This window comes from Rattus rattus, chromosome 9 (genome assembly GCF_011064425.1).
Source record: "Rattus rattus isolate New Zealand chromosome 9, Rrattus_CSIRO_v1, whole genome shotgun sequence".
Taxonomy (NCBI): domain Eukaryota; kingdom Metazoa; phylum Chordata; class Mammalia; order Rodentia; family Muridae; genus Rattus; species Rattus rattus.
Genome location: NC_046162.1, coordinates 32607935 through 32633634, shown reverse-complemented (window position 1 = coordinate 32633634; position 25700 = coordinate 32607935). Strand labels below are relative to the sequence as shown.

Here is a 25700-nt window from a genome sequence, read left to right as displayed (position 1 = left end):
AGAAGGAGCATTTATTTGAATTTCTTTTTGTTTTGTCCTTGGGAAAGTGACACAAACTTGTTGACTTATAGGGTGTTGTAAATGCAGTTCAGCCAATCCATTTAAATAAAATTTAAGTAATCTAAAAAGATGTGCATGGTTTTTAATTATGTGTATATATGTGGGTATGTGTACGTGAGTGCAGGTGCCCACAGAGGCTAGCAGAGGGTGTTGGGACCCCTGGAGCTGGAGTTACAGGTATTCGTGAGCCACTGACATGGTGCTGGGAACCCAACCAGGGGTCTGTGGAAGAGCAGTGCGTGTTCTTAACTGCGGCTCTGTCTCTGAAGCCCAAGTGAATTCTTTTTTTAAAAAAATCTGTGACATTTTATTATACACATATGTGTACGTCAGAGCAGAGGTTGAGGCCAGTGGACAGCTTGCAGGAATCAGTTCTATCAGGTAGAGGTCAGAGGACGTCAGTCCTATCTTTCGACCATGTAGGTCTTAGACATGGAACTCAGGTCCTCGTGAGCCGTCTCAACAGCCCTAACTAAATTCCTTTAAGTGTACTGCAAAATAGAATCAGTTGTTGTTGTTGCTGTTGTTGTTGTTGTTGTTGTTAGCTGGGCTGGAACTCACAGAGCTTTGCCTGCCTCTGCCTCCTGGTGCTGGGATTAAAGGTGTGAGCCACTACTGTACAGCTTAGAATCATCAATTGCTTCTAGGATCCCTTTACCCCAACCAAGAAACCCAAACCTCAGGGGCGCTGGTCCCTTTTTAAGATGGTATATCACTCCACGTAACAACTCTAGCTCCTCTTGCATGATTTAAACCAGCTCCAGGTTCCTCCCGACACCTAGCACAACGTAAATGCTATGCAAATGGATTCCGTGAGCATTGTTCTGGGAACAGTGACAAGCAACACAGTCTGCACATCTTCCGTACAGACATAAATAAGAAATATTTTTCCAATCACCGATGCAGAACCCATGGAAACAGAGGGCTGGCGACATATGTGTTTAAATTTTGAAAGTACGCTAGCTCTCAAAAGGACTTTAAACACAGAGCAGCCGGCTTCACATGTGCCTGTGAAGTGGCCCCAGTAAGCTTCTTTTCCAGCAGGTGACGATGTTGGAAGGTTATGAAACCTGTGGGAGGTGGAGATTTGCTGGGGAAGTATGTCACAGGGGGTGGCCTTTGAGAGTTGACAGCCTGGTCCTACTTGCTGTCTGGACGCTTCCTGATGCACTGTGGCCAGTCGGCTTCCTGCTCCTCCTCCATTCCTTGCCTTTAATGATGGACTCTCATCCCCTTGGAACTGTAAGCCCAAACAAACCCTCTCTCCTTTGTGTCTGTCAGCGTATTTTATCACAGATCCAGCAAAGAAAGTAGGACACAGCCCAAAGCCATGCTTGGGCTGGAGAGCCTGCCCTGTTTCATCCCTCAGTCAGCCCAAGTAGCTAGGTCTAGCCCCTACCACCTGCTCCCTCGGCCTGTGGTCACATGAGTGGCTCAGTCTTCCAAAGCTCTGATTAAGGACCAGTTCAAGAAGAGGAAATGATGGAGAGTCCTCACTCTCAGTTCTGTGTCAGGGTCACCAACAGAAAAACCCCATCCCAGGCCCCTAGACCCCTGAAGTCTCATCTATGCGGTTCCGAGATAAGACCCTGGGACCACATGCTGGGCTGGACAGTCCTCTGGATCTGACAACTTTGGGACAACCAGGCTTGTGGGTCACCTGAGATCTATGCAGACACCAGCTGTAGGCCAAAGAGCTCAGACTCGTGCTGTGGTCCTCATGAGCTGGGGACACTCACGGAATTCTTGACAGCCTCCAAGACCTCTGTGAGGCCACAGCTGTGGCCCAGTTTACAGAAGTAGGGGAATGAGCTTCCTACAGAGCAGTGGCTCTCAGCCTTTTTTTTTTCCCCCGGAGCTGGGGACCGAACACAGGGCCTTGCGCTTGCTAGGCAAGCGCTCTACCACTGAGTTAAATCCCCAGCCCCAAATATTTGTTTTCTAGTGGTCTTAGGAGATTCCTGAGAAAGGGTTGTTCAACTCCCAAAGGGGCTGTGACCCACAGGTTGAGAACCATGGCTATAGAGCAAGTACTAGGTCCAGGATTTATGCTTGTTGGAGCTGAAGGCTGAGTGGGCACCAGGTTGGGCTGAGCCTTCTGCAAGACAAGAGCCTCTTTTCTCCCCCACAGATTGGAAGGTCCCACGAAAACTTTGTGCCATGCCATGTTTGCTGGACTCTGTCTGCAGAGCCCACCTACCTAGCACATCAGTATGTGGGTGGGCTCTTCTGAAGTGTTCAGGAACTCTGGTGCTCTGAGTGAGTGAGTGGCCAGTGTGCAGCCTGCTGGGTGAACCCCAGCAGATGGGGGTCTCTCTGCTTGCGAGGTCATGGGAACTTCCTGAAAAACCTCTAGTGAGCCTGGTGCGCTGAGGGAGCAGAACCCTCTTTGCTTCTGCCTCCGTGGTTTCTTTTTTTTTTTTTTTTTTTTCTTTTTTTCAGGCCTGGGGGCCGACCCCAGGGCCTTTCACTTGCTAGGCAAGCGCTCTACCCTGAGCTAAATCCCCAACCCCACCTCCGTGGTTTCTGCTTTATGACTCCATCCTGCAGCTCAGGGACCCTCCTTTTTGGGACCTGCCCTGGTTCTCATGTACTGCACTTTTGTGTGGCCCCCGAAGCACCTTGCCAGCTGTAATCATAGTCCTCAGGGTTGGCTTTCTCTTCAGCCTGCTGCTCTGCAAGGACCAAAATGATGGAGCTCCCTGTGCTGAGAACAATGTCCCGGACGGAGTGTTTGTTGGCAAGAGCCTCAGCCTCAGCCTCTGCCTTTCCCTCTGGGTGATGTTAGGGGACCTGGATGACCGCAGTCTGAAATGGCTGTAAATTGTTGCACCCTGAATCCTGCAGCTCCCATGAATTTAGCTCTCCAGGGGCTAGTAGTCCCATGCTGGCAACGTTTGTCTGAGTTTGTGCTTGTGTGACTCCAGGCGCACTTAGGGGCCAGAGGACAACCTCAGGTGCTGTCTAGCATGCGTTCAAAGACAGGGTCTCTTGGCTGGGCATGGAGGCACACACCTCTAATCCCAGCACTTGGGAGGTAGAGGCAGGTGGATCTCCCTGAGTTCCAGGACAGCCAGGGTTACATAGAGAAACCCTGTCTGGAAAAACAAAACAATAAAGCAAGCAAGCAAACAAACAAAAAAGACAGTCTTTGGCTGGCCTAGAACTAATAAATTGGGCTAGGCTGACTGTTCAGACACACCCAGAAATCCACCTTTCTCCTCCTCCCAGGACTGGGATTATTCTAAGCCCATGCCAACGAACCCAGCTTTTCTTCCCATGGTTCTGGGGTTTGGGACTCGGGTCCTCCTGCTTGCATCACAAGCCCTTCATGTTGAGGCTTCTCTCTCGCTGCCTCCCTTGTTTCTGTTGGGAGCACTTAGCAGCTGTGTCACTTGCTGGCATCATTGAAAGCCTGTGGACCCACCTCAAAATTGACGTGGCCATTGGGAAGGCGGTTGGCGCAGCCCTCATTGAGGAAATAAATGTCCTTGATGAGGAGGCTGAAGAAGGGGATGACAATCTGGAAGGGAGAAGGTGCAGATCACCGTAAAGGAACAGCCCTAGTAGCCCAGAGCTAGAAGGGGGCTCAGAGCACAGGCACAGGAAGTGCCACCCTGCCCCATGGTCACCCAGCCTCTGTAAGGATGGGAGAAAACTCATGCAGAAACCCACTGTTATAAGTGACTTCTCTGATCAGAGGTGACAACCCAGCTTCTATACAGTCCACCCTAGAGTCTGACTCATGACCTGGGAGCCAGTATCCCTGAGGCTAAAGCACTACTTGTGTCCAGGGATCAGCAAAACAGCCGACAAAGTACAACAAGGTCAGTATATTCAAAGCTGTGCAGGGCCTGGCCCTGCTACTGCCTCACAGTACAACTGAACAGTGAAGAATCCTCACTGGGACTCAGTCTTCCAATCTGGCAGATGGGAATGCTGAAGCCCATCAGAGGTAAGTAGAGGGCTGGGAATCATGGAGCCCACCTGTTCTAGATACTCGGGGGAGAGAAGTTCCTGGCCTTGCGGTCTGGCTTTCTAATGTCCTGGCTCCTGCTTGCTGCAGGCTTACTAGGGCAGCGACTGGGCCGGGTGATTTGGTCCCTCAGATTCCTGACTGCTATAGTTTGGATCATGTGTTTTCCAAAGTCCCCTATGACTATGACTTGCTTCCGGGGGTGGTGGTCATGGGAGGCTATGGGAATATTAGGAGACGGAGTTTAGTCAGCAAGAGATCTTTAGTCACAGGGGACATGCCTTTGAATTCTGAGTTTTTCCTCCTCTTTTTGGCTCCCCTGCCATCATGTGAGCAGTTTAATTTTATTGTGTGTCTTTATCATAAAAGGCTTACAGTCACAAAGTCAGCCAACCATGGGCCGAGACCTCTGAAACCCGCAGAGTTGAACCTTTTTGCTTTATAACTTGGCTGTGTCAGGCATTTGGTTACAGTGACAGGAAGTTGGAGCATACATTGATACAGCCCACCCGAAACAATATGGGAGGAGCTGTGAAGGCCGAAACGTCTAAGCTCTGAAGGCTCTTCCCTACCTTCTCCCTGCTGCTGTGAGCAGTCAGTGAGCGGTGGGCTGCCCCACGCAGAGCTGTCCTATAGTTGCAGAAATTCCCTGTTGGGTCCATCTGGTGCTGGAAGGAGACAGGGAGACATTTGAGTGACTATATTCAGGGACCAGAAGGCCACACCCTTTGGACAAGCAGCCCTGCTTACCTCCAGAATGAAGAACTTGGCTGTTTTCACTTTGGCCCAAGTCTTCTTCAGCCTGGAGACAGGACTCATGTTCATGCCGGCTGGAAGAAGGTAAACAGAGATGGGCGGGCTCCTCCAGCCTGGACAGTCCCCTTTGTTCCCATAGGAAAAGCGGTCTCGGTGTGCCCTGACTGTGTGACTCAGACTGTGGCTGAGGGAGCGGGTGCTGGTGTACAGCGTACTGAGGTGGACTTGGGTGCATTTAATTCTGACTGATCCACCTACAGGAGCCCACCATGGAGTCAGTACTTATTGTCGTCTCATTCTCTCTGTCTGTGGGTGTGCAGACTCTTCAAATGCACCCCTTGGAGACTGACCTTGCTTCAGATGGAGCATCTCCATCAGCCCCTGGAGCTGGCCACCTAGGCCACAGCCACCCACTGCTGAGAAGACCCTTGGCACGCACACCACCTGCTAGCTGTGTCCTGTTTAACCTCTCTGGTGGTCCTCACACAGGGTACTCGAGGCCTGGGCAAGTTCACTCACAGATAATGGCCATGAGGGAGTTGAAGTTGCCGATGTTGAAGCACTCTCGGGCCACGTCAATGAAGAACTCGATCACCTGTGCCCTCTGTTTCTTCTTGGCTGGCTGGGGAGAAGACCCCAGAGCTTCAGTGGGTGTGTGTTCCTCCCCCTTCAAATACCCCAATCAACCAGCCTGGCTCCCCTGCCCTTCTCTAAGCCCAGTACACAGCTGAGAAGCCCAAGGCCCAGGGTCTCGGGACCCTTTGTCAGGACCCTCAGCAGATGCAGCCCACAGCTCAGAAGTGTGCAGGGCAGATGTGACCCCAGTAAAGCTCCTGTGAGATGGGCACCCCTGCACTGGAGGGCCTAGGAGGCGTCTTTGGGATGGTGCCCCCACAAGGCCAAACTTTCCCTGGAAGGTGGAAACAGTACTATTTCCTTTCTTCCCAGTGTGGAACTCCTCTCTCTTCAGTAGTGGCCAAACACCAACCCTGGGCCCTGCTCACTGTGCTACCCACTATCGCTTTCTGTCAGAAAACCATGCCGATGTGAGAACTACTCTGGGGACAAGTAGTTAAGACTCTCCACCTTTCTGGTGGGTCAGGACCAACCTGTCTTTTCCCCAGAGCCCTCCCAGGTGGGTTCCTGGGTGGTCTAGCCTCCACATTGGCCTACCCGAGCTGCCGAACCAGTGATGGGAATATGGGAACAGGCTCAGGTCAGTACAATTCAGGTGCATCTTTCTTGTCTATCAATACCATAGCCTCTCCGGCCACCAGGAAGTGACACTGTAGGTGCCCCACCACAGCTCCTCCAAGGAGTCCTCTCTGCTGCAGAGAGCCGCCTACCTGAGGCTTAGTCCTGTCCTTCAGATGGCAACACTAACCAAGGACAGTGACAGAGCCAGGCGATGTTTAGACAGAAGCTGGCCATGTTAGCCTACTATGAATGCCACAGGTCAGTTTCTCCCTCAGCACAAACCTGACTGCCCTGTCACCTCTCAGCTGCTGACCCCTAGTAAACATTGACCCTTGACCCCAGGCTCTGTCTCAGCATCTGCGCCCTGTGAGCCCAACTAGCCAGTCTGTCCCATTGTGCTTTAGGACAATGGTGGGTCGTGACCCACCAGGGTCAAATATCATATCCTGTATCTCAGATATTTACATTATGATTCATAACAGTAGCAGAATTACAGTTACGAGGTAGCAATGAAAAGAATTCTATGGTTAGGGGTCACCATAACATGAAGGACTGTATTACAGGGTCACAGCATTAGGAAGGCTGAGAACCATGGTCTGAGGATGAAGACGTATGTCCAGAGGTCAGTGACCTCGGTTTAAGGAAGAGAGGATGACAGGCAGGGTTTGGCCAGGCACCTCACCTCAGTGCCAGTGTGTTTAACTTCCTGCAGACAGACGCAGCCACTGGCTGGACTTGTTTTGGAATTCAGCTTTTTAAAAATTATGGCCCATCATTTCCTATATTCAGAAAATGACAGATAAAGAGCGCACTAGAGGGGCTGGAGAGATGGCTCAGCGGTTAAGAGCACTGACTGCTCTTCCAGAGGCCCTGAGTTCAATTCCCAGCAGCCACATGGTGGCTCACAACCATCTGTAATGGGATCCGATGTCCTCTTCTGGTGTGTCTGAAGACAGCTATACTGTTCTCACATACATTAAATAAATCTTTTTTTTTTTTAAGAGCACACTAGAGATTGATGGTTTGGGGGAATTGTGCATATCCTTCAGAGCATTTAATAAACGTACGCGAAGCAAGGTTAATAGACACAGTGAAACCTGTAGAGGTCACCTCCTGTCCCCTCTAGGTATCATTCACTGACTAAATAAACAACATCGTGGCTTTAGGTTACTCTGAAGACATGAATTTTAAAAGCAATATTAATTAAATAAAGAAAATACTTAGGAATAGATTTATTTCCAATCTCATGGTTGGCCTGGACTGTTAACATTGCAATTTCCCAGCTCTTAAAGGTTGGACCCTTTTTATCTCCAAGCCCCAAGTAAGCTACACAGCCCAGATGCCTGAGGCAGAGGCACACAGTAGTCAGCTCAGTGCCCAGCAAACTGTCTGACTTCCACTTGGCTTCCATCTACAGGGGACATTCACTGGGGGGCGGGGGAAGGGGTGAACCTGGTCTGGTAGAATGGTCCAGCCAAGCCCTGGGCTTGGGAAGGTTGGGATTCGATGCATCCTTCTGACCCTCGGGTAGCCTCTGACTGGCAGGCAGGCCCAAGCTGGCTTTACTCACCATGCAGATTTCCGTGGCTACCAGGTAGCATAGTCTGTTGAACCACTTCACGTAGGCCTCTACGTTGTTTGTCTTGTCGTTGAAGCGGGGCTAGGAAAGACATGCAGGCTGAGACTCGTTGTCAATAACTTTTTAGAGCATGGAATCAGGTCACAGTCATTACAAAGAACCCAGACAACAGAACAATCTCAAAGTCAACCAGAAACACAACAATCTGGTGTGGAACCTCCTGGTCTTCTTCCTGTAGGCCGGAGGTCCTGGGCTTATCCCCAGAAAGGGGGTGTGCGGGCACAGAAAGGCAACATATCCGAGCTACTTGCATAAGCATTTCCAGCTAAGACTGAACTAAACAAAGCTGTTGTGTCTTGTTTCTGCTCAGACTGTGAACAAGGATCCTTCCCCCCACCTCTGTTTAGTATCGCTTTTCTTTCCTTTTTATGTTTTCTTTGGAGAATAGTTTCTGCGTTTTGAAAGGATTCCAAGAATAATACTGAAGTGATGTATTTTATTTCTAAGCACAGGAGGGCTATGGTGTCTCCCACAGAGAAAACACGCACCAGGGAGTTCTCATTTATCTATGACTTATACAGATAGACAGCCAAACAGAGAGAGATCAATAGATAGACAAGTGGATGGACACACAGATAGATGGAGAGACAGACAAGTAGGGAGATAAATATTTTTTATGTGGTCCTGGGGATGAAATCCATGCTCCTGAGCTCCATCTCAGACCCAGGCATGAATTGGCCTGACCATTTGCCCTAAGTTCAGTGCTAATCAGTGATGCATGTTAGATATGTGTCCCTTACACACGAGCACATAACCACGACTATGTGTTGATGGCTTGTAGAAAATATTGAGAAAAGAAGCTTGTGTGAACCTGATGTTGCATTTTCCCCCAGGAGCAAGGGCTTAGGATTTGATAATTTGACGCTTGTGTTAATGTTCTAGAACATAATTAGTGGGAATAACAGAATCAACTCTGTGTGTGTGTGTGTGTGTGTGTGTGTGTGTGTGTGTGTGTCTATATCTATAGATTTCCATTTGAATCTTTTCCTGAGTCATAAATCTTTGGAGAAAAAAAATTCAACCTATGCTGAACATTCTATGTTTCGTAAATACACGGACCATGGTTTAAATGAGTAAACTTAAGGTAAAGAAATGTGTATGTTAAAACTATGGGGATAATTTTCAATGAGTAGAGGAGATAGATGGAAAAAATGTAAAGAAATGAGAGAAAAAGAAATGGGAAGTCAAGGAAGGTGATGACAAGTGGACAAGGACAGAGACCCTTGCAGATCAGCAATTACAGTCAAATCCCACTTCTTGACATTTTCTAAGCCAAGGATGTAAATAAAAGAGAAGTAGGACATGCACATTTGACAAGTGTCACGCAGCGATTTGGAGGAGTCCAACTTTGGTGGTTCAACTATGACTTTTTCAGTTTTATGGTGGGCTTATCAGGACAGAGCCCCATTGAAAGTAAAGGAGGATCGGTAACATTTGGACAACATTTTAAGGCCCCCCAAAAAATATTCTGAGGGAGAAAGCATTGTAGAAGCAACTAAAGGGTAACCACACAGTGATAAGAAGTTCAATTCCTTAGGAAAATATCACGAGTGCAAACATGTTTGTGCTAAGTAACATGCTTTTGAAATATGGCGTTAGGACTGGGGAGATGACTCAGTGGGTAAAGTGCTTGCCAGACAAGCATGAAGACCTGAGTCTGATGCCCAGAACCCCACACTCACACACGCACACGCGCACACACACACGCACACACAAGTTTGGTTGCATTCACCTTGTAATGCCAGTGATGTGATATATAGATGAAGAGACAGAAATAAATCACAAAAAATAGTAATGGGACTCCAACAGGAATGTGCAGAATAGTTTAAAAGGATAGTTGTCCGTGAGTAACTTTGTATCTGTAAACACAAAAACTTAAGGGAAAAGGTTAAGTTCTTGAAACAATATAAGAAGTTACAAAGCAACTTAAGAAAGAGAAAGGCAAAGGCCAGCTACCAGAGAGGCTGAGGTAGGGAGAGCCCAAGTTCAAGGCCCAGCTGAACTAGTTAGTGAGCCTGTCACAAAAATTCAAAAACAAACAAACAAACAAACAAACAAACAAAAAAACAAAAAAAGAGATTTGGGAGCTCAAGGGTGGAGTGCCTGTCAAGGAAATGGAATGACCTCAGTTCCAGCCTCAGGAATGCTTTAGGGAAGAGGATAGAAAAACCTAAATACCCTTCTGGTTAATAAATAACAGTGAGAATAGACAAAGAAACAATCCAACGAGAAAAACTTGAGTGGGTTAATGAACGCTGCTCCTCTAAGAACACTCATTCTCAAGAGTTTTCACTGGCAAAAGCTGATCAATGTTCCAATAACAGGTAATTCCAGTCTTTCCCACACAACAGAGCAAAGAGTAGAGGAGCTGAAAATAGTTTCAGGAAGAGGAGTGTCCACTCAACCTGACTCATGAGTAATGGTGGCAGAGTATCCAAACAAGACGGCATGCAGGACCCAGGGACAGGGAGAGACAAAGGTTCATCTTCTCCTGGTTTGCTTATTTCAGGATTGTAAGGTGGACTCAACACTGATTTTAAAAGCTAATAAAAAGTCAGTACTGTAGAGGAGAAGCATCACATGAGTTCTGTGACGATGCATTATTATGAAAATATCTCTTACATCCCAGAGATGGGGACTTTTGCCAGACCTTACAACCGCGGTAGTAACACCTTGAGCTCACTTAAGACCAATGGCTGTTCTGCTGTGCACTCAGCCTGTTTGTTCGACCTGCCTCCAGGAGAACAATGTAACAACCATCCCTGTCTTAGATGTCCCAGGAGAACAATGTAACAACCATCCTTGTCTTAGATGTCCCAGGAGAACAATGTAACCACCATCCCTGTCTTAGATGTCCCACACAATCGGCTTTTGCAGCTTAAACTGGTGCTTAGCTTTCATCTTAAATAGCGGTTTTTCTTCCACGCCCCTGGCCCAGGGCAATGCGGGGTGTGCTTGAATGTGTGCTATGATAACCATTTGCTGAAAATAGCAAACAGGACAAAAGAGACCTTGTACAATAACTGTCACCAATGCTGGAAACGGCCTGGAGACAGAGCGTTTGCAGGACTGCTTGTTATTTGGGGAGGTTGGAACTGGTAGTTTCGTTCTATGTAAAACTCAGTTCAAGTATTTTCTGTAAAGCAGCCTTACTTGTGTTGTGCTGTCTGTTTAATAGAGGAGAGCAAAGCCCTTTGTTGGGGACAGATTCACAAAGACGGCATTCAAGCAGGTGCAGATTCAAACTCATCTGACAGGCAGACAGATTGCAGACAGAACAGAAACCATAAGCTACCCAGAGACAGAAGACACATGGAGAGACGTAGAGAATTCATATTTGGGCTCCCTCTTCAAATTCAAGAAGACACACGTGTTGGATCCTTTTTGTTAATATGACGCCAATGCACATGGGCGCATCTGAGACTAGCTCTACTGCCCTTAATCTATGCGGGGTAATAGAAGCAGAGAAAGAACCCAGCAAAAGTCAAGGACCATGTGTGTGAGACCTCCTGACACACTAAGAAGCAAGGCACTTTTCTGTTACCTGGAAAATAATCTAAAAGCAAACACTCTAGCGTGGCCTGCTAAAAGTGATCCTTTTAAAACTAGGAAAAGAAGGGCGCCATTTCTCAACGCTTCTGCTTAACATGGTACTGGGGTGCAAGCTTGTGCCATAAATAGAATGGGGCAGGGGTGTCCTGCATTAGATAACAATCTTAGCACTTCAGAGACGTGAAGTGATGAAGGAGGATATGTAGACGATTCCTGTTCCTCTTATACCGGTGGAGTTTCTATTCTATGATTGCCACAGAAATAAAAACGAATACTATTTCAGGGGCTGGTCGGGTGGCTCAGTGCCACTTGCTAGAAGCCCCAGCAGCACGTGGTTGCTTGGTTGCCCAGCATGCAGGAGGCTCTGGGTTCAGTCTCTAATACCAAACAATAGAAATAAAAAAGTCCTATTCAGTACTGTTGGTTACAAAATTGGCCTGCAAAAACAAAAACAAAACTGTTGCATCTGAACTGACCACTGGTTTTCACTGAATATTATTTTGATTTGACGAATGATAGAGAAACTCCCATTATTCAGACTTCAACATTTGGCTGATCTTGCCTTGAAAATGAATAAAAAGCCAGGTCACTTCCAAGAGAACAATTCACAGTATTTGTTGCCAATGATGAAATTCAAGCTTTCAAGAGGAAATTGGGAATTTACAAAACCCTTACCCACCTCTGTGAGCGTGACAGTCTCTGGATTTTCATGGATTTTTCTCCCCAACAGTGGGAAGATCTCCTGTAATTAGTGTCTCCATGTTTTTTTTAAATGCTGTATGGTGCTATAAAATCCCATATTCAGGGTGCGTTACAGCCCAGTGGACATCACGGTGTGTGGAAAGGTCACTGCTATATTTTTGGATCTCATGTTACAATGAATGTTTAAAAATTAGCGCTTGCATCTAACAAGAATATGGGCAGGTATCTCATAAGAATGTTAACTGTTTCAAATTCTCAACTGCATATCTGTGAGATTTGATCCCCTCTCCCTTCCCTCCAGGGATTGGCACTAGAATGAACCTTGGGGGTTCCTGAGCAGGAGGAAAGAATTCTGCCCTTGAGCTCCAGCTCCCAGCCTGAGGACGCGCATCTGCAGAGTGGGTGCCATTGATCATCTGCCTTGTGAAGTCCTGTGATCTCTACCAAACGCATGGTCAGGTTGTTTTCTGTCTAGCTAGCTCAGAGGCAAAAAAGGGCAATTACCACTACAGCACTTAATTTACAGTCCTTTTCTTAGGAGGGGCCATAAATAACTGATGCTTCCAGTTCTGACTGGACCTAGCCGGTTGGTTAGACACCCTACTTCTGTGGCTGGGGCCCTAGGAGGTAAGAACTAACTCTAAGTGTTAGTGTGGCTCAACCCTTCCAATTTTTTTTCAGGCGACGAGCACTAGCCAACACTTCTTACAGTGGCCACTAGAGGGCACAAGCGCCTGCCCAAACGCACAAGGAGGACCCTTATGTCCCACCCTGCAAGGTGCACCCTGTACGTTCTCTCTACCCAGCGTTGAAGCCTGACTCAACCTAGCGGGGTATATCTAGCCAGTCCGAGGGGCTCTCTGGGACTCGGCGCTGGACATCTGAGCTGGAAAAGCTGAGTGGAATGTCCAGGGGCCCTCTGTTCTGCTCTGAGCTGCATCAGGGCTTCCCTAGATGATGTCCGTGAGATCTCCCCGCTCTTGGCCACCACTGAGTGGAGGCCACTGTAGTCTCAGCATTCCCAAGAACCTTTTACCTTTGTGCCTGCCAGGGGGTCCTTGTTCACAAAAGCCTGGACAAACTCCTCGGGCCCAATGTGCCTTAGCCGCTCCTGCATGGGGAGGGGAGAAGAGTCAGAAAGAGGGAGGGGCACACGCTGGGGAGGAGGCACATTCCGGGAGGCAGCAAGGGCACAGTCAGGGGTGCTAGCGTGACAGGGAGGTTCCAACTTCCTTTCACTACCTCTCTCTGGGGGCCCTTTAGCCTCTGTATCTACACAGAACCCCCATGTGCATGGGGTGAGGTCGGCTCATTCCTTTTACCAATAGGAAGGAGGGCTCAACTGCTGCTCTGGAAAACTGGGAGAGCAGCCTCCCCCTACTTCCAGCCTCAGGTGTGTTGGGCCCAAATGGTAAGTTCCGTAGGCCTGGGAAGACCACATAGTGAATGGCGTCAGAATGAGAGTTTGAACCCAATTCCTCTGTCCTCAGCCTAGACCCTTGGCTGGCACCTGCAGACCTCCTGACCCAGGCCCGAGAATGCTGTGGGACTGCTCTGGAGTCTTCTGCAGGGTCCATTGGGCCTGGATCCTTGGGCTATGCTGAGATCAGGAAAGACAGGCTGGGGGCAGTGTTTGCTATATCTAATGGCTCCCTCCCTGGGTCCCACTTACCAGCTCCACATGGGTCAGTTGCTGGGCCAGTGTGTAGGGGTCACTGCAGACACCCAGGAGCTCCCTGTGGATCGAGGCTGGAGGCTTGGTCCTGTAGGAGATGGGCTTGTCCGCCCCTACCAAGCCTTCTGGTCCCTGGCCAAGTGATGCCAATTTCTGATGCAGAGTCTGCAGGAGCTGGTGCATCCTGTTTCCGTAGGTCTAGGTTTGGGGTGAGGGGAGAGGGCACTCAGGCCTGAACACCCACATCCCAAACTCAACCCCAGCTGCAGGTTCCTGGGGTGTGTGTGTGTGTGTGTGTGTGTGTGTGTGTGTGTGTGTGTGTGTGTTTAGAGTATGTGTGGTGTGTGTATGTGTGTGTGTTTAGAGTGCATGTGGTCTGGCTATGTGGTATGCGAAGGGTGTTTTCTCTGTGTGTTTTGAGTATGTGTTTGTGGGGTGTGTGTGTATGTGTTTTGTGTGTATGTGTGTTTTGAATGTGTGTATGTATGTGGTATGGGTGTGTGTGGTGTGGGTGGTATGGGTGTGGTGCGTGTGTGTGTTTATAGTATGTGTGGTGTGTGTGTTATGTGGAGTATGTTTTCTCTGTGTGCTTTGAGTGTGTGTGTGGTGTGTATATATGTGTTTTTGTGTGTATGTGTGTTTTGAATGTGTGTATGCATGTGGTGTTGGTGTGTGTGGTGTGTGTGGTATGGGCGTGGTGTGTGTATATGGGTGTGTGTATGTGTTTTGTGTGTGTGTCTGTTTTGAATGTGTGTGTATATGGTTTGGGTATGTGTGTGTGTGTGTGTGTGTGGTATGGGTGTGGTGTGTATGTGTGTTTAGAGTATGTGTGGTGTGTGTATGTTTAGAGTATGTGTGGTGTGTATATGTGGTATGTGGAGTATGTTTTCTCTGTGTATTTTGAGTGTGTGTGGTGTATGTGGGGTGTGTGTATGTGGGGTGTGTGTGTGTGTGTGTGTGTGTGGTGGGATGTGGTGCCTCTGTGAACAAGGCCAGGTACCAGCAAATATCCTGGGGCCTGTCCCATCCTGAAAAAGGTCCCTACACTGCACATGTGGTGGTTGGGACTGAAGTGAAGTCAGTTGGGGAGAAGGCTGTGGGTTTTAGGTGGCGTTTGGGAAAGGGTTCAGGTAGAACATCTCTGGTTAAAATGTACCAGCTGCTTCTGGACTCCGGGGAAGAGGTCAGGCAAGCCAGGGGAAGAAGGGAGAGGAGGAAAGGAAAGCACAGGACACACCCAGTCCCACAGGATTGGCCCCTTACTGGCTCGAGTGGGAACCATCCTGGTCCCCAAGCTTGGCTCAGAGCTGACTCTGGGCCAGCCTCACTCTCCTGCCTCAGTCTCTGGCAATGCCGCCTTCCCTGATGGGCCTTTGTTCACAAGACCCTAGCTAGAATGATGCTGCATGGGACAGGAAGTGCCATGTTTGTTACAAGAACCCAGCCCAGCTCTGGGCATGCAGGGTAAGGACAAACCATCTCAACATGGAGCTCGGAAGGACAGCCTGCTTTGGACTGTGCCCGAGCTGGGGACAGGGACACGAGGTTCCTCAGGGTGACCTTCTACTCACAATGAGAAGTCCATCATCTCTCCTTCAGAGACCCTATTTCTTTCTTTTAAAAAAAATGTTTTTTTTAATTAAAAAAACAAATTGGCTGCGTGTGTGTGTGTCTGGGTGTGGGTGTGTACACTTCAGTGCAGGAGCCGTCAAAGGCCAGGCTAGGGCATCAGTGTCCTGGAGCTTGAGTTACAGGTAAGTCGTGATGCCAGCGTGGATGCTGGGAACTGAACTCTGGTCCTTCTGCTCTTAACTGCCGAGCCATGTCAGCCCTAAGGACACTATCTCTAAAGAGAGACGCCATTAGTTTAGCTGGATTTATTGAGACATCTACATAACCCAAGACCTTTGGCCTTTAACCCACGATAGACCCCTAAGACTATCAGCCCGTGGCAAATATCACTCCTAGAGACATCTCTACTCCTTGTGCACCAAGGAGCTAGGCTGAGAGCTGGCGGGAGAGTGGGAGGCGGTTGGGGAACTTGCTCTCTCGGCTGCTCTTGTGGTTCATCTCTGGAACCCTTCTCCTGCCGCAAACTACAGGTCCCTGGCCATGAACACTGACTGCCAGCCTGTGTCTACATGGGGAGCAGGCCAGGGGGGGCTCTGTAGGCCCCTGAACATGGACCTTTGCAGGTGACTTAATGGGTCACACAGAGCCACTGCCAGGCCCCCAGTCCTCATGAGCCCATGGATGGGTCTTATTCACTACCAGGACAGAAGGGAGGGGTAGAGATGCTGGCCTAAACAGGTCCCTGGATTCCCTCTCAGCTATGCAGGGCCTGGCTCCTCAATGGACCCCAGAGGGCCCATTGAGGGTTTATACTATGCAGTGTCAGGAGAGAAGGGCCCAGAGGAATCCGGAAACAGGCTCAGGTCCTGGTTGAGAAGGTACCGGAAGGGGAAGTGATTTCTACCCTGCCTCGCCCACCTCGTCACATGGGGAGATGCGGCCCACCACGTCTGTCAGGTGTCCGATGGTGGATTCCTCTTCAAAGTCCCGTGGGAAGGTTTCAGTCCACTCGGCTAACAACTGGAGCAATTTGGCACCAAACTTCCGGACTCGGGCCTGCAAGGCAAAGGCAGGAGCCATTTGGTGGGCTGTAGTGAGCCTCTCACGGAGCAAGCTCTGCCCGCCTAGGTTATACCATGGGCTCTTGCAGTAGTTGTGGTAAGCCTCAGGCTATCTGTGCCCTGCAGCAGGGAGAGGACAACAGAGCAGAGGACTGGAGGGGAGGTGCCTTGGCTCCACACACACAGGGGACGGAAGTGAGGCAGACACTTATTTTGAGGCCGGGTCCATCTCATTTCTACCACCGACAGCATCCCTGGCCTCTCCCTTTCCTAGGGTCACGGTATCCTAGGATTAGTTTTTCCTTGGGGCTTCCCCTCCTCTTAGAAAGAGAGGCCCAGCCGATTGGCTCAGGGGTGGAACTATTTGAGTACTGGCCAATCAGAACCCGGGATTCTAAGGCATCATGTGCAATGAATGCCCACAGATGAGCATGTGACCTAAGCAAGGTCAATGAAATCTCAACCTTTTACCTTCAAAGGTCTTTCCATGTGATTCAGAGGTTAGAGGGTCACCCTGACAAAGGAGGTCACCTGTCACTGTGCAGGAGAATCAGCCAGCATAAGCTGAGGCCTGTGGTCCCAGATGAAACCAGTGGGGGAGCATCAGAGTAGGAAACCCCATTGGATGATTTGGGCTCCTCACAGAGAAGTACCCAATGCTGGGCAGGCACAGGAGTCAGCCATGTCCCTTTGCTTGGGTCAGTTGAAGCTGGGTTTCTGTACCCAAAAGCCTGACTGACACAGGTGTGGAAAATCGTAAGTTACAGAATCAGGCAGGGAGAGGAGAAAAGGCCTGATGAGGCATGGCATAGAGAAGCCACCCTCATTCAGAAATGGAATGGGACTGAAGAGAAATCCTGCAAAGGCCTGGGCTGTCCCAGGCTACAGGTAAGGGCCCTGCAGACTGGGTTCCTCGGACTCAGGTCTGGCTTTAATAGATCTCACAGGACGTTGGAAAATGGCACAAGGGTAAGGGTGACCTATTCTTGCAGGTCCTGGGCCTCCAGTAAGTCAGAAGCTTAATAGGCTCCCTTTCCAGAGAATGGAGCAACCACTGCCTCCCCCAAGAGTGACCCTGTGAGGTCATACCCAGGGCATACACATTCGCTCAGAGGCCCCTGGCCTGCCTAGCTCCTCACCTTGTCCAGCACCGGCTTGTCCAGCTGTTGCTGCTCTATGCACAGGTGACAGACACGAGCCAGGAGCTCCCGGGGCTCGATGAAGAGACGAGAGCTCAGCAGGAAGGTGAAGATGTAGGCTTTCTGGTGAGGACACCACATACACCCATCAGAGCACACAGGGTGTCACCAGCCTGCCCCGACTCCCCAGACACCAGCCCATTTCCAGCCCTGTCACCTGCTCCATGCCCTCCTGCCCCTTGTCCCCGCACCGGGCGGCTCACCTACCTCAGGATAGTAATCGGCTGTGGGCACGAGGTGCTGAATCAGGGTCTCCAAAGAGGCTGAGGACGGAGCTCCATCCAGGAGGGGCTGCCCAGCCTGCTCTCCTTCTGTGGAGTCTGTGGGAGGCGGGCTGAGGCTGCCTGGGGTGAGCATGTCGGAGGCAGTCAGTGTCCGGGGCATGCCTGCCTGCAGTAATAGGAAACAGTTGGGGGTAACCTGAGCTGGGGCCCACTGATTCTCTGGGTTCCGGGCTGGAGAACTATGCCTCTCACCGTCCACACTTAAGTTTAGCGAGCCCATGGTGAGAGGCTGCCAGTGTCCCCTACTTCGCAGTCCAATGTCCATTCTGCATTTTCTTATAGCCCCCACCCAAGTCTTCCCCCAGGAACCATCTCTCCCTGGAAAACACATCCTTAACAGTTGGTTATCCCTTGCTTCTCTCTCTTTATAATTCAGGTTGGCCTTCAACTCACAGCAATCCCCCTGTTTTAGAGTCTTCCATTGCCTGCACTCTAGGTGTGAGCTACCTAGCACAGGAAAAGTTGTTCGTCCAAGTCCTTAATAGTCACTATCTTCCCCCAGCTTCTGGCCACAAAAAGAGGCTCGGGGACGACCCTGATCCAGATTAGGGGTTCAGGAACAATCCCAGCTCTCCCTCGATACTTGGAAGCTATGGTTCCCCTGAGGTCCTAGTGACTGGACTTTGGGGAATGTAAGCTCAACATTATTGAGTTCATCTCGGTACCATGAGGAGCTAGGAAGGTAGGCACACTCTTTTTGGAGGGAGAGAGTTGGCACTGACCACCCGTACATCTACCTGAGGACTCTGCCGCTGAGCTAACATCCCCAGCTCGCTTTGCTAATTTTCATTTTGAGACAGGCTCTTGCTAAGTTGCCCAAGTTGGCTTTCCATGTTCTCTGTAGTCTAGGCAGGCCTTGAACATACAGCTCTCCCGCATTAGCCTACTGAGTAGCTCCTCAATGGGACTAGCCCTGCTTCCTTTCAGCATCTCTGTACTCCAAAGCCATGTCTGACCCCTGGTAGACGTCAGTGGATTTTCATTGTGAGCCCTGTTGTAGGCCTGGGAGCTTCTGTCAGTGGCTGGTGTAGCTAAGACCCTCTGCTGGCGTTAGAGTGTCTTCTCTATGTAGGCCTCTAGACCGATACTGAGTACTTCTGTGGCCTGGCCAGCAGAGGGCGCCTGCACATTTTTACGGTGAGCTCCCAGTTCTTCCACAAGTTTTGTAGGTCTGTGGGCGTTTAACCAGTTCCAACCTAGACAGTCAGGTCACCCCATTTTCTCAAACACGGAACCTTATGGGCTCACCCCCTGAAAGACTCTGGCTTTGGCCTGCTTTTTCTGCCCCTTAGCAAGCCTGACCTAGAGACAGAAAGACAGGAGGCCAGAGCCCACTCAGGGGTGAGGGGGAACTCTCCAGAGGGCTGTACATGTGGTGTGGGAGGTGCTGGGATGAGGTTACAGTATTAACGAGTGCTTGGTTCAATCCATGTGGATAGCAGCCTGGACAGCCCTGACCTTGGCAATAGTCGAAGCTTTATTTTTAATCTCCCTAGCAATCTCCAACACTCAATTTTCAGTCCTAAAAATGCAAATTTCACAAGCCACCTCTTGTCCATCTGTGTGGGGAAGCCGGTGCAGATGAAGACGGGAGTTGGGGTGGGGAATTCTGAAGATTCTCAGTGGAGAGGGTGGCCATCTCTAGAGACAGCAGGTGCCAGCTCTGTTTCATGCCTGGAGCTCAGCACCTGGTTCTAACTTTACATGCCAACATATGTGAGCGCTGAAGCTCCCCTCTCCCATGTAATGTCTGCCGCCTCTTCACCCTGCAGCCCGTCCTGGATTCTAGTCCAATTTTCTCCCAGATGGGCCAGTGACAGAGTGGAGGTGACACTAAAACTCTCCGTGGGGCACGGCAGCAGTCTGCCAGGTGGTGGGAGAATCAGAGGGATGGACGCGTCACAAGTCAATCGGGGAAGCTCTCAGAACACCCCTAGGCCTGGCTCAGCATTGGGCACTTGATGCTGGGTCCTTGGGGGTGGGCTAGATCCCCAAGCTCATGCTGAAGGAGTGTCCTGTAGGGATGACCTGAGAGGGGACAGGCTGCGAACTGGGAGCCTGGGGAGGTCACTGACCTGAGGACTGAGGGTAAGAATGAGCCCGTGGAAAAACATGGCCGTCATGGGGCCAACAAGGGGAAGTCGGGTGATTATGAAAAAGTGTGCTTAGGTGGCTGGGGACAGGTATCAGGTCCTAAGTGACAAAGTGGTGGATGAGGGAGAACACAGGGTGACAGGCACATCGAACGTCCATGTATGGAAACACATGTCTTTCCAAGAAGCATCAAGGCCCCAGGCCATACACCCAGGTCCTTTCCTGTGCGAACGACTCTTGGATCAGTTTATCACCCTATGGTTTCTTCACACAAATGCAATGTAAGCATTTTTTCCCCATTTCTTTATTACACACAAAATAGCATGTCCCCGATGCTGTCCCGTTCTGGGTTCTTTTCTTTAACAATACTTCTCAGAAATCTTTCTGCAGTAGGCCAGGGTTTGTTTCAGTTTTTCTTTTTTCCCTAAAGTGTTTTCTTTTAGTTTTTGAAACCATTTTATTCGCTCTTTGTGTGTCCAGGAGTAATTTCTTAAAGCCTGCCTAATTAATGTTCATCAATGGATGAATACATAAACAAGGTGTGTATATATAATATATATATGGTATACACATATGATGAGATATTATTCTCTCTCCTTTTTGTTCTGGAGCTGAGGACTGAACCCAGGACCTTGCACTTGCTAGGCAAGCGCTCTACCACTGAGCTAAATCCCCAACCCCGATATTATTCTCTCTTAAAGGGGGGGAAATCTGAGATGTCTTACAGCATGGAGAAACACTGAGGGCACTGAGTTAGGGGCAGAAGCCAGTTACAGGAAGACAAAAGCTGGTCTGGGGAGATGAATCTGCAGTTAAGAGCGGATGCTTCCCCTGTAACTCCAGCTGGAAAGAATTCCATGCCCTCTCACTGTCTGAAAATCAATCTCTCTCTGTCTCTGTCTCTGTCTCTGTCTCTCTCTCTCTCTGTCTCTCTCTCTGTCTCTCTCTCTCTCTGTCTCACTCTCTCAGCCCTTTTTGTGGCATGAGTCAGCAGGCTTCACAAGTGCTATAACAAATTCCAAAGATAGTCAATGTATCAAGCTATCTTGATACAGTTTACTTTAGCTTACTGTTCTGAAGCTTCTTTTTGGTCAGTGACCGGCCAGGGACTGGCTGGTCTCCTTGCTTTGGGCCAGTGGAGGCACCATGATGGGGCACTTAGTAGAAAAAACAACTCACTCGTCTCATAGCTGGTAAGTGAAGAAGATGAAGAGCAAGAGCTCAGCCACCATGTCCCCCTTCGAGGGCATGACGTCAGCGATCTGAATAGCTCTCACTGGGTTACACGTCTTAAAGGTTCACCACTTTTTACCAAGCTTTGGTGCACGGGCCTCTGGAGGAGCATCAAGATCCGAGCTAGGGTGGGACCATGGGTAAGTTACTTGGATCATTGCTGTGACAAAATACCCTGAAAAACACAGCTCATGGGAGAAAGGGCTTATTTGGTCATGGGCAGAGAAGTCATGGTGGCTGGAGCTAGAGGCATCCGGTCACACTGCACCCACAGTGACAAAGCAGAGAGTAACAAAGGCTGGTGCTCAACCCAGCTTTCCCCTTTTTATGTAACCCAGAACTAGAGCTCAGGGATGGTGCTGGTTCCTTCTGGGGTAAGCGTTCCCACCTGAACCTAATCAAAGTAACACGTCACAGGCACGGCTGGGGCTACCCTAATCAAGATAATTGATTCTTCATAAGTGAGCCTGGCGCTCTTTGGCAATCAACATCACAGGCCACAAAATAAATGAGATTATACAATAATCAGTTCTGGCCAGCGTGTTGGAACAATCCTTTGAATACTTCTGGGGTGAAGGGGTAAGAGGGGTGTCGGAGCTTTTGAATCGTACCAAGATTCGGTTTTGTGTGCCAAGTCATTCATATCCCAGTTTCCCACCAATAAAATCCTTGGCAATACAGTCCAAATAGATAGATAGACAGATAGATAGATAGATAGATAGATAGATAGATAGATAGATAGATAGATAACCACAAGGGAGAGGCTCTGGAAAGAAGAGCATAGGCTTCGACTATAATATGGCTCCTAACTGAAGTGGACAAGCCAAGCCTTCTGGTGGATTTGGTCTAACGCTTGTATTATGTTATCTGGGTTCCCAAAATTGCATGAGAATCCATATGTAAGACACTAAGAGTCCCTGTCCCCAGTTGGTTGGTTCTGATTGGTAAATAAAGTGGTCAGTGGCCAATGGCTGAGCAGGATTCACAGGCGAGGGGACAGGGGAGAAAGGAGAATCGCCACACTGGAAAGGAATAAGGAATGGAGAGCATACCGATCTTAAGAGCCAGAGATGAGCGGCCCCAGCCCCCAACCCCCAATTAGGTCTAGGGTAGCAAAGATGAAATATAGACTTTAGTAAGTATTAACTCAGGAGTATTGGCGGGGAGGCATTAACGACACGGAAGTTTGGGAGTGGCCCAGCCATTGAGCTGCTTAAGGCATATTAAAATATAAGGCTGCGTGTGTGTCTTTCATTGGGGAACCTAGAACGTTGGGGTGGGTGGTGAGGAACGCGCACCATTGCGATTAGAGCCATTAATCAACCACAGCAGCAAAGCCTTACACTGCTAAGTCCGTCCTGTGGCTTGTCCTGGCAAGTCTAATTGAAAGCTCACCCTGGCAGAGAAGCTGTCAGTCATTTATCGACACGTGGATTTCACTGTGTTCCGGGTGTGTTATTTTTGTCATTCAACTTTGCCAGTTCTTGTTCTGCATTGACATGACTCTGCACGTGTACATGTGTTTTCCTGTGAATGCGTATTACATCAAGTTTCGGTTCAACCATCCTTGCATTCCGTCAACAGGTCTCACTAAACCCTGTGGTATAATCCTTTTTAATGTGCTGCTAAATTTGGTTTGATAATTTTTTTGTTGTTGTTGCTGCTGTTGCTGAGAGCTTTTGCATCAATGTTTCTAAAGAAACATTACCCTTGAATTTTCCTTTATTGTAGGTGTTGTGCCCGTTAAGCATTCGTGAACCCTGAAAGACCACCAAGCAGTCGATTCTGATGCAGTCTCAGTAAGGTCTTTTTTTTAATTCAAGCTCGCGCTCGGGCTCACAGCTGACCCTGTTGCAGCAGGACAGGAGGGTGACCCAAGACCAGTTTCAAGCAAGCGTTTATAGAGGCAAGTCAACAAGCAAAGGGGTGTCTAGCCTGCCACAGCTCTGATTAGGGGGCTATTATGGAGTTTCGCCACCCTTTAGAATGATTGGCTGGTGCTAGGAGCCAAACCATAAACTTAACTTCTGCTTTCCTCCTGATGGGTGATTGTTGGGGAGCGAAGTGCCAGGGGCAGGCTTGTTTGAGGGTAACCTGGAAACTAGTGCTGGGTGCAGGCCTGTTAGTCAACTCGAGTTCAACCTCAGGTCAGGTTCTCTAAGATGGCCTGGTCTCTCAGTAGGGTCCCTGCACCAGACCAAATGCTTGTCATATAGTATGAGCTAGGAAGCATCCCCCCACTTCAATTATCAGTAAAAGTTTGAAAGGATTTATATTAACTCTTCACATACTTACGAGAGAAGCCGCCATCTTGCACTTTTCTCTGTTGGTGGCTTCTGATTACTAACTGATCTCTTAACTTGTCTCAGGGCTTGGATTACTAACCTGATCTCCAACTGGTCTGAGGGCTTCTCAGATCTTCATTTCTTTGTAATTTGGATGCCATAACTTTTGTGTTTCTAGGAATTTCCATTCGTTTCACCTGGCTTATTCAATTTCTTGGCGTATAATTGGGCATCCTCTCGACGTCTGCAGCACTGGTTCTGTTCAGTACCTCCTTCTCCTCAGGACTTTTCTCTGGGGAGCCTGGAGCTAGCCTGTTGTTTGGGCGAGCATCTCTGAGCAGATGACTAGGGATGGGTGTCCAGGGTCTCAGCCAGCCCAGGGCTGCTAATCGGCCGGGATGCTTCTTCAGGAACAAGGAACAACCTGTGTTTAGGGCCCGAGGCACTGAACACAGGGCTCTTTCCAAGGGTCGGGATAAAGAACTTGCTCTGGACAGGTTCTGACCTCCAGAGGTTTCAGTAAGAAACAAAGTCTGTTTCTCAGTCACGAAGTGGAAACCTAAGGGTTTTTTGGAAAGTCGGTTGGATGGTGTTTTGCCAGGGCAAACACGTGAACTAAAGCGGACGCAAGTAAAAGGTTGTTTCGCCAAAACAAGCACATAAAAGGACATGTGATAGAAGGTTCTTTGCTAACAACACGCATGTATTTGGTCTGACTTACATGTATAGTTGAGCTGCATTTGTCGGGACTCCAGAGAGGGAAGCGCACTGAGAAACTTCTGGTGGTGTGCTGCCGTTTCCTGCCACTTCTGTGGACTCTGCTGATTGGCAGAGTGATGTCAGCTAAGACAAGACATGTGCTGAGACAAGACCCGTGGAGGACACATGACCTTTGGGGGGTATAACTAGGACTTGACAGACAGTGGCTGAGGCTGAACTTGGACTTGCTTATACAGCGAACTGTACAATGTCTGTGGGTCTCACGTCTTCGCTGATCTTGGCTTCCTTGTAAGAGGCACAGCTGAGAACTTCTGGTGTTCTTCCTAGTCCCTCCTGCTGACGGAGGCCTGGCTGTCTCTACTAGGTGGTGCCACACAGCTGATTCCTGTTTGCTATCCTGACTACACCGAACTGGACTGCTGGTGTATCCCTAAAGTGTCTGCAAATGGATCGAGCTGCTGCTGCTGCTGCTGCTGCTGCTGCTGACGTATGGACTGAACTGCAGATTTCCATACAACACAGATGGGAGTTGCTCCCAAAAACCTCTCTAAGCAGGTCCACTTCCCCTGTATCCTTTCTTTTCTACTACCTCTGGTGAGTGTTGGGCTAAAAGGGAGGTTAACGCATTTAAGAACCATCGTTGAAAATAAGGTTTGAAAAACTTAGTTACACAATCACTTAAACCTTAAAGGATGATGTTATCTCATTAGATGGTTTCTCACTTCCCAAACATGGGCCCCAGGTAGTAAACGAGTGGACAAGGTTACCAGTGGGATACTCGTAGACTTCCCTGGATCTCTGGGCTCCCAATTCCAGACCAAGCTCTTATCCTTGATCCTGTGAAGTGGGACTTGATAAATGTTGATCTGAGTTGAGGACAGACGAGGCTTAAATATTCATCAGGGTACAGAGTCTGGGAGCTAAGGAAGAACCACCTTTACATGAGAAATTCTCAGTGCAGCCCAGCTTTGCAGGATTTAGGATGCCCCTGAGTATGGTCTGCTGGATTCAGCTGAGGGAGAGACTCAGTGTCCAGCCTGACCCTCCTCTTGCACAGGAACATTGGAGATGTCTAGAGGAAGCCACTCTATGATGGTTTTGACCATGCCATGCCATTTTTAGCTTTTCTGATCTTGTCTAGCTAGTCTCTAGGGTCCCCGTCTTCTGATTTGACAGAACCTGGGATTGAGGCATGTCTCATTCCGCCAGAAAGAACTCCTGCCTATTGTAGCCTGTAGGATGCTGTGGCCTCTTATAGGCCTGAGGTGTTCCCAGGTTGAGAATTTACCTGGCTTCATCCGCAGGGGGCTGGTGACAACACTGGCTGGAAGGCTGGTGACAGCACTGGCTGGGAGAGGGATGCTGGGCCGACTTATCTGGGGCTCCAGATGGCCCCCTGCTCCTGCTGACAGACCCTGCTGCTTCCACACTTCTAGAAGCAGTTGGGTTTGGAGCGCTCGGGGCACTTGCAGGCAATCTGTTGTTGCAAGTGGAGAGCACCAAGCCTCACAGTAGATTGGTAGCTGAAAATAGAGTTCTCCAAAGAGGGATGAGCTGGCTTCTCCCATGCTCCCTTATCCATCCTCAGTCACGCTGCAATTACTTCCTAAACCTCACTTTGAAGAGCTGTCCCACTTAATGAGTCCCCTAAACTATAGCCAAGGGCTGATGTTTCTACTTCCCTATGACAAGGTT

The 25700-nt window shown here is 49.2% G+C and overlaps 1 protein-coding gene across 1 annotated transcript in view; it reads right to left on the bottom strand.

Annotated features, from left to right (window-relative positions):
• Positions 1-25700, bottom strand: part of Rasgef1c (RasGEF domain family member 1C) — a 64322-nt gene that overhangs the window by 4694 nt on the left and 33928 nt on the right. Inside the window, exons 2-11 of the mRNA XM_032913677.1 lie at positions 17597-17779; positions 17330-17452; positions 16048-16185; positions 13555-13755; positions 12919-12993; positions 7560-7649; positions 5312-5414; positions 4787-4866; positions 4609-4704; positions 3488-3583 (exon numbers count right to left, since the gene is read on the bottom strand). Of these exons, the coding sequence (XP_032769568.1) occupies positions 3488-3583; positions 4609-4704; positions 4787-4866; positions 5312-5414; positions 7560-7649; positions 12919-12993; positions 13555-13755; positions 16048-16185; positions 17330-17452; positions 17597-17773 (1179 nt within the window). The 5' untranslated portion in view covers positions 17774-17779. The remainder of the gene's footprint in view (positions 1-3487; positions 3584-4608; positions 4705-4786; positions 4867-5311; positions 5415-7559; positions 7650-12918; positions 12994-13554; positions 13756-16047; positions 16186-17329; positions 17453-17596; positions 17780-25700) is intronic.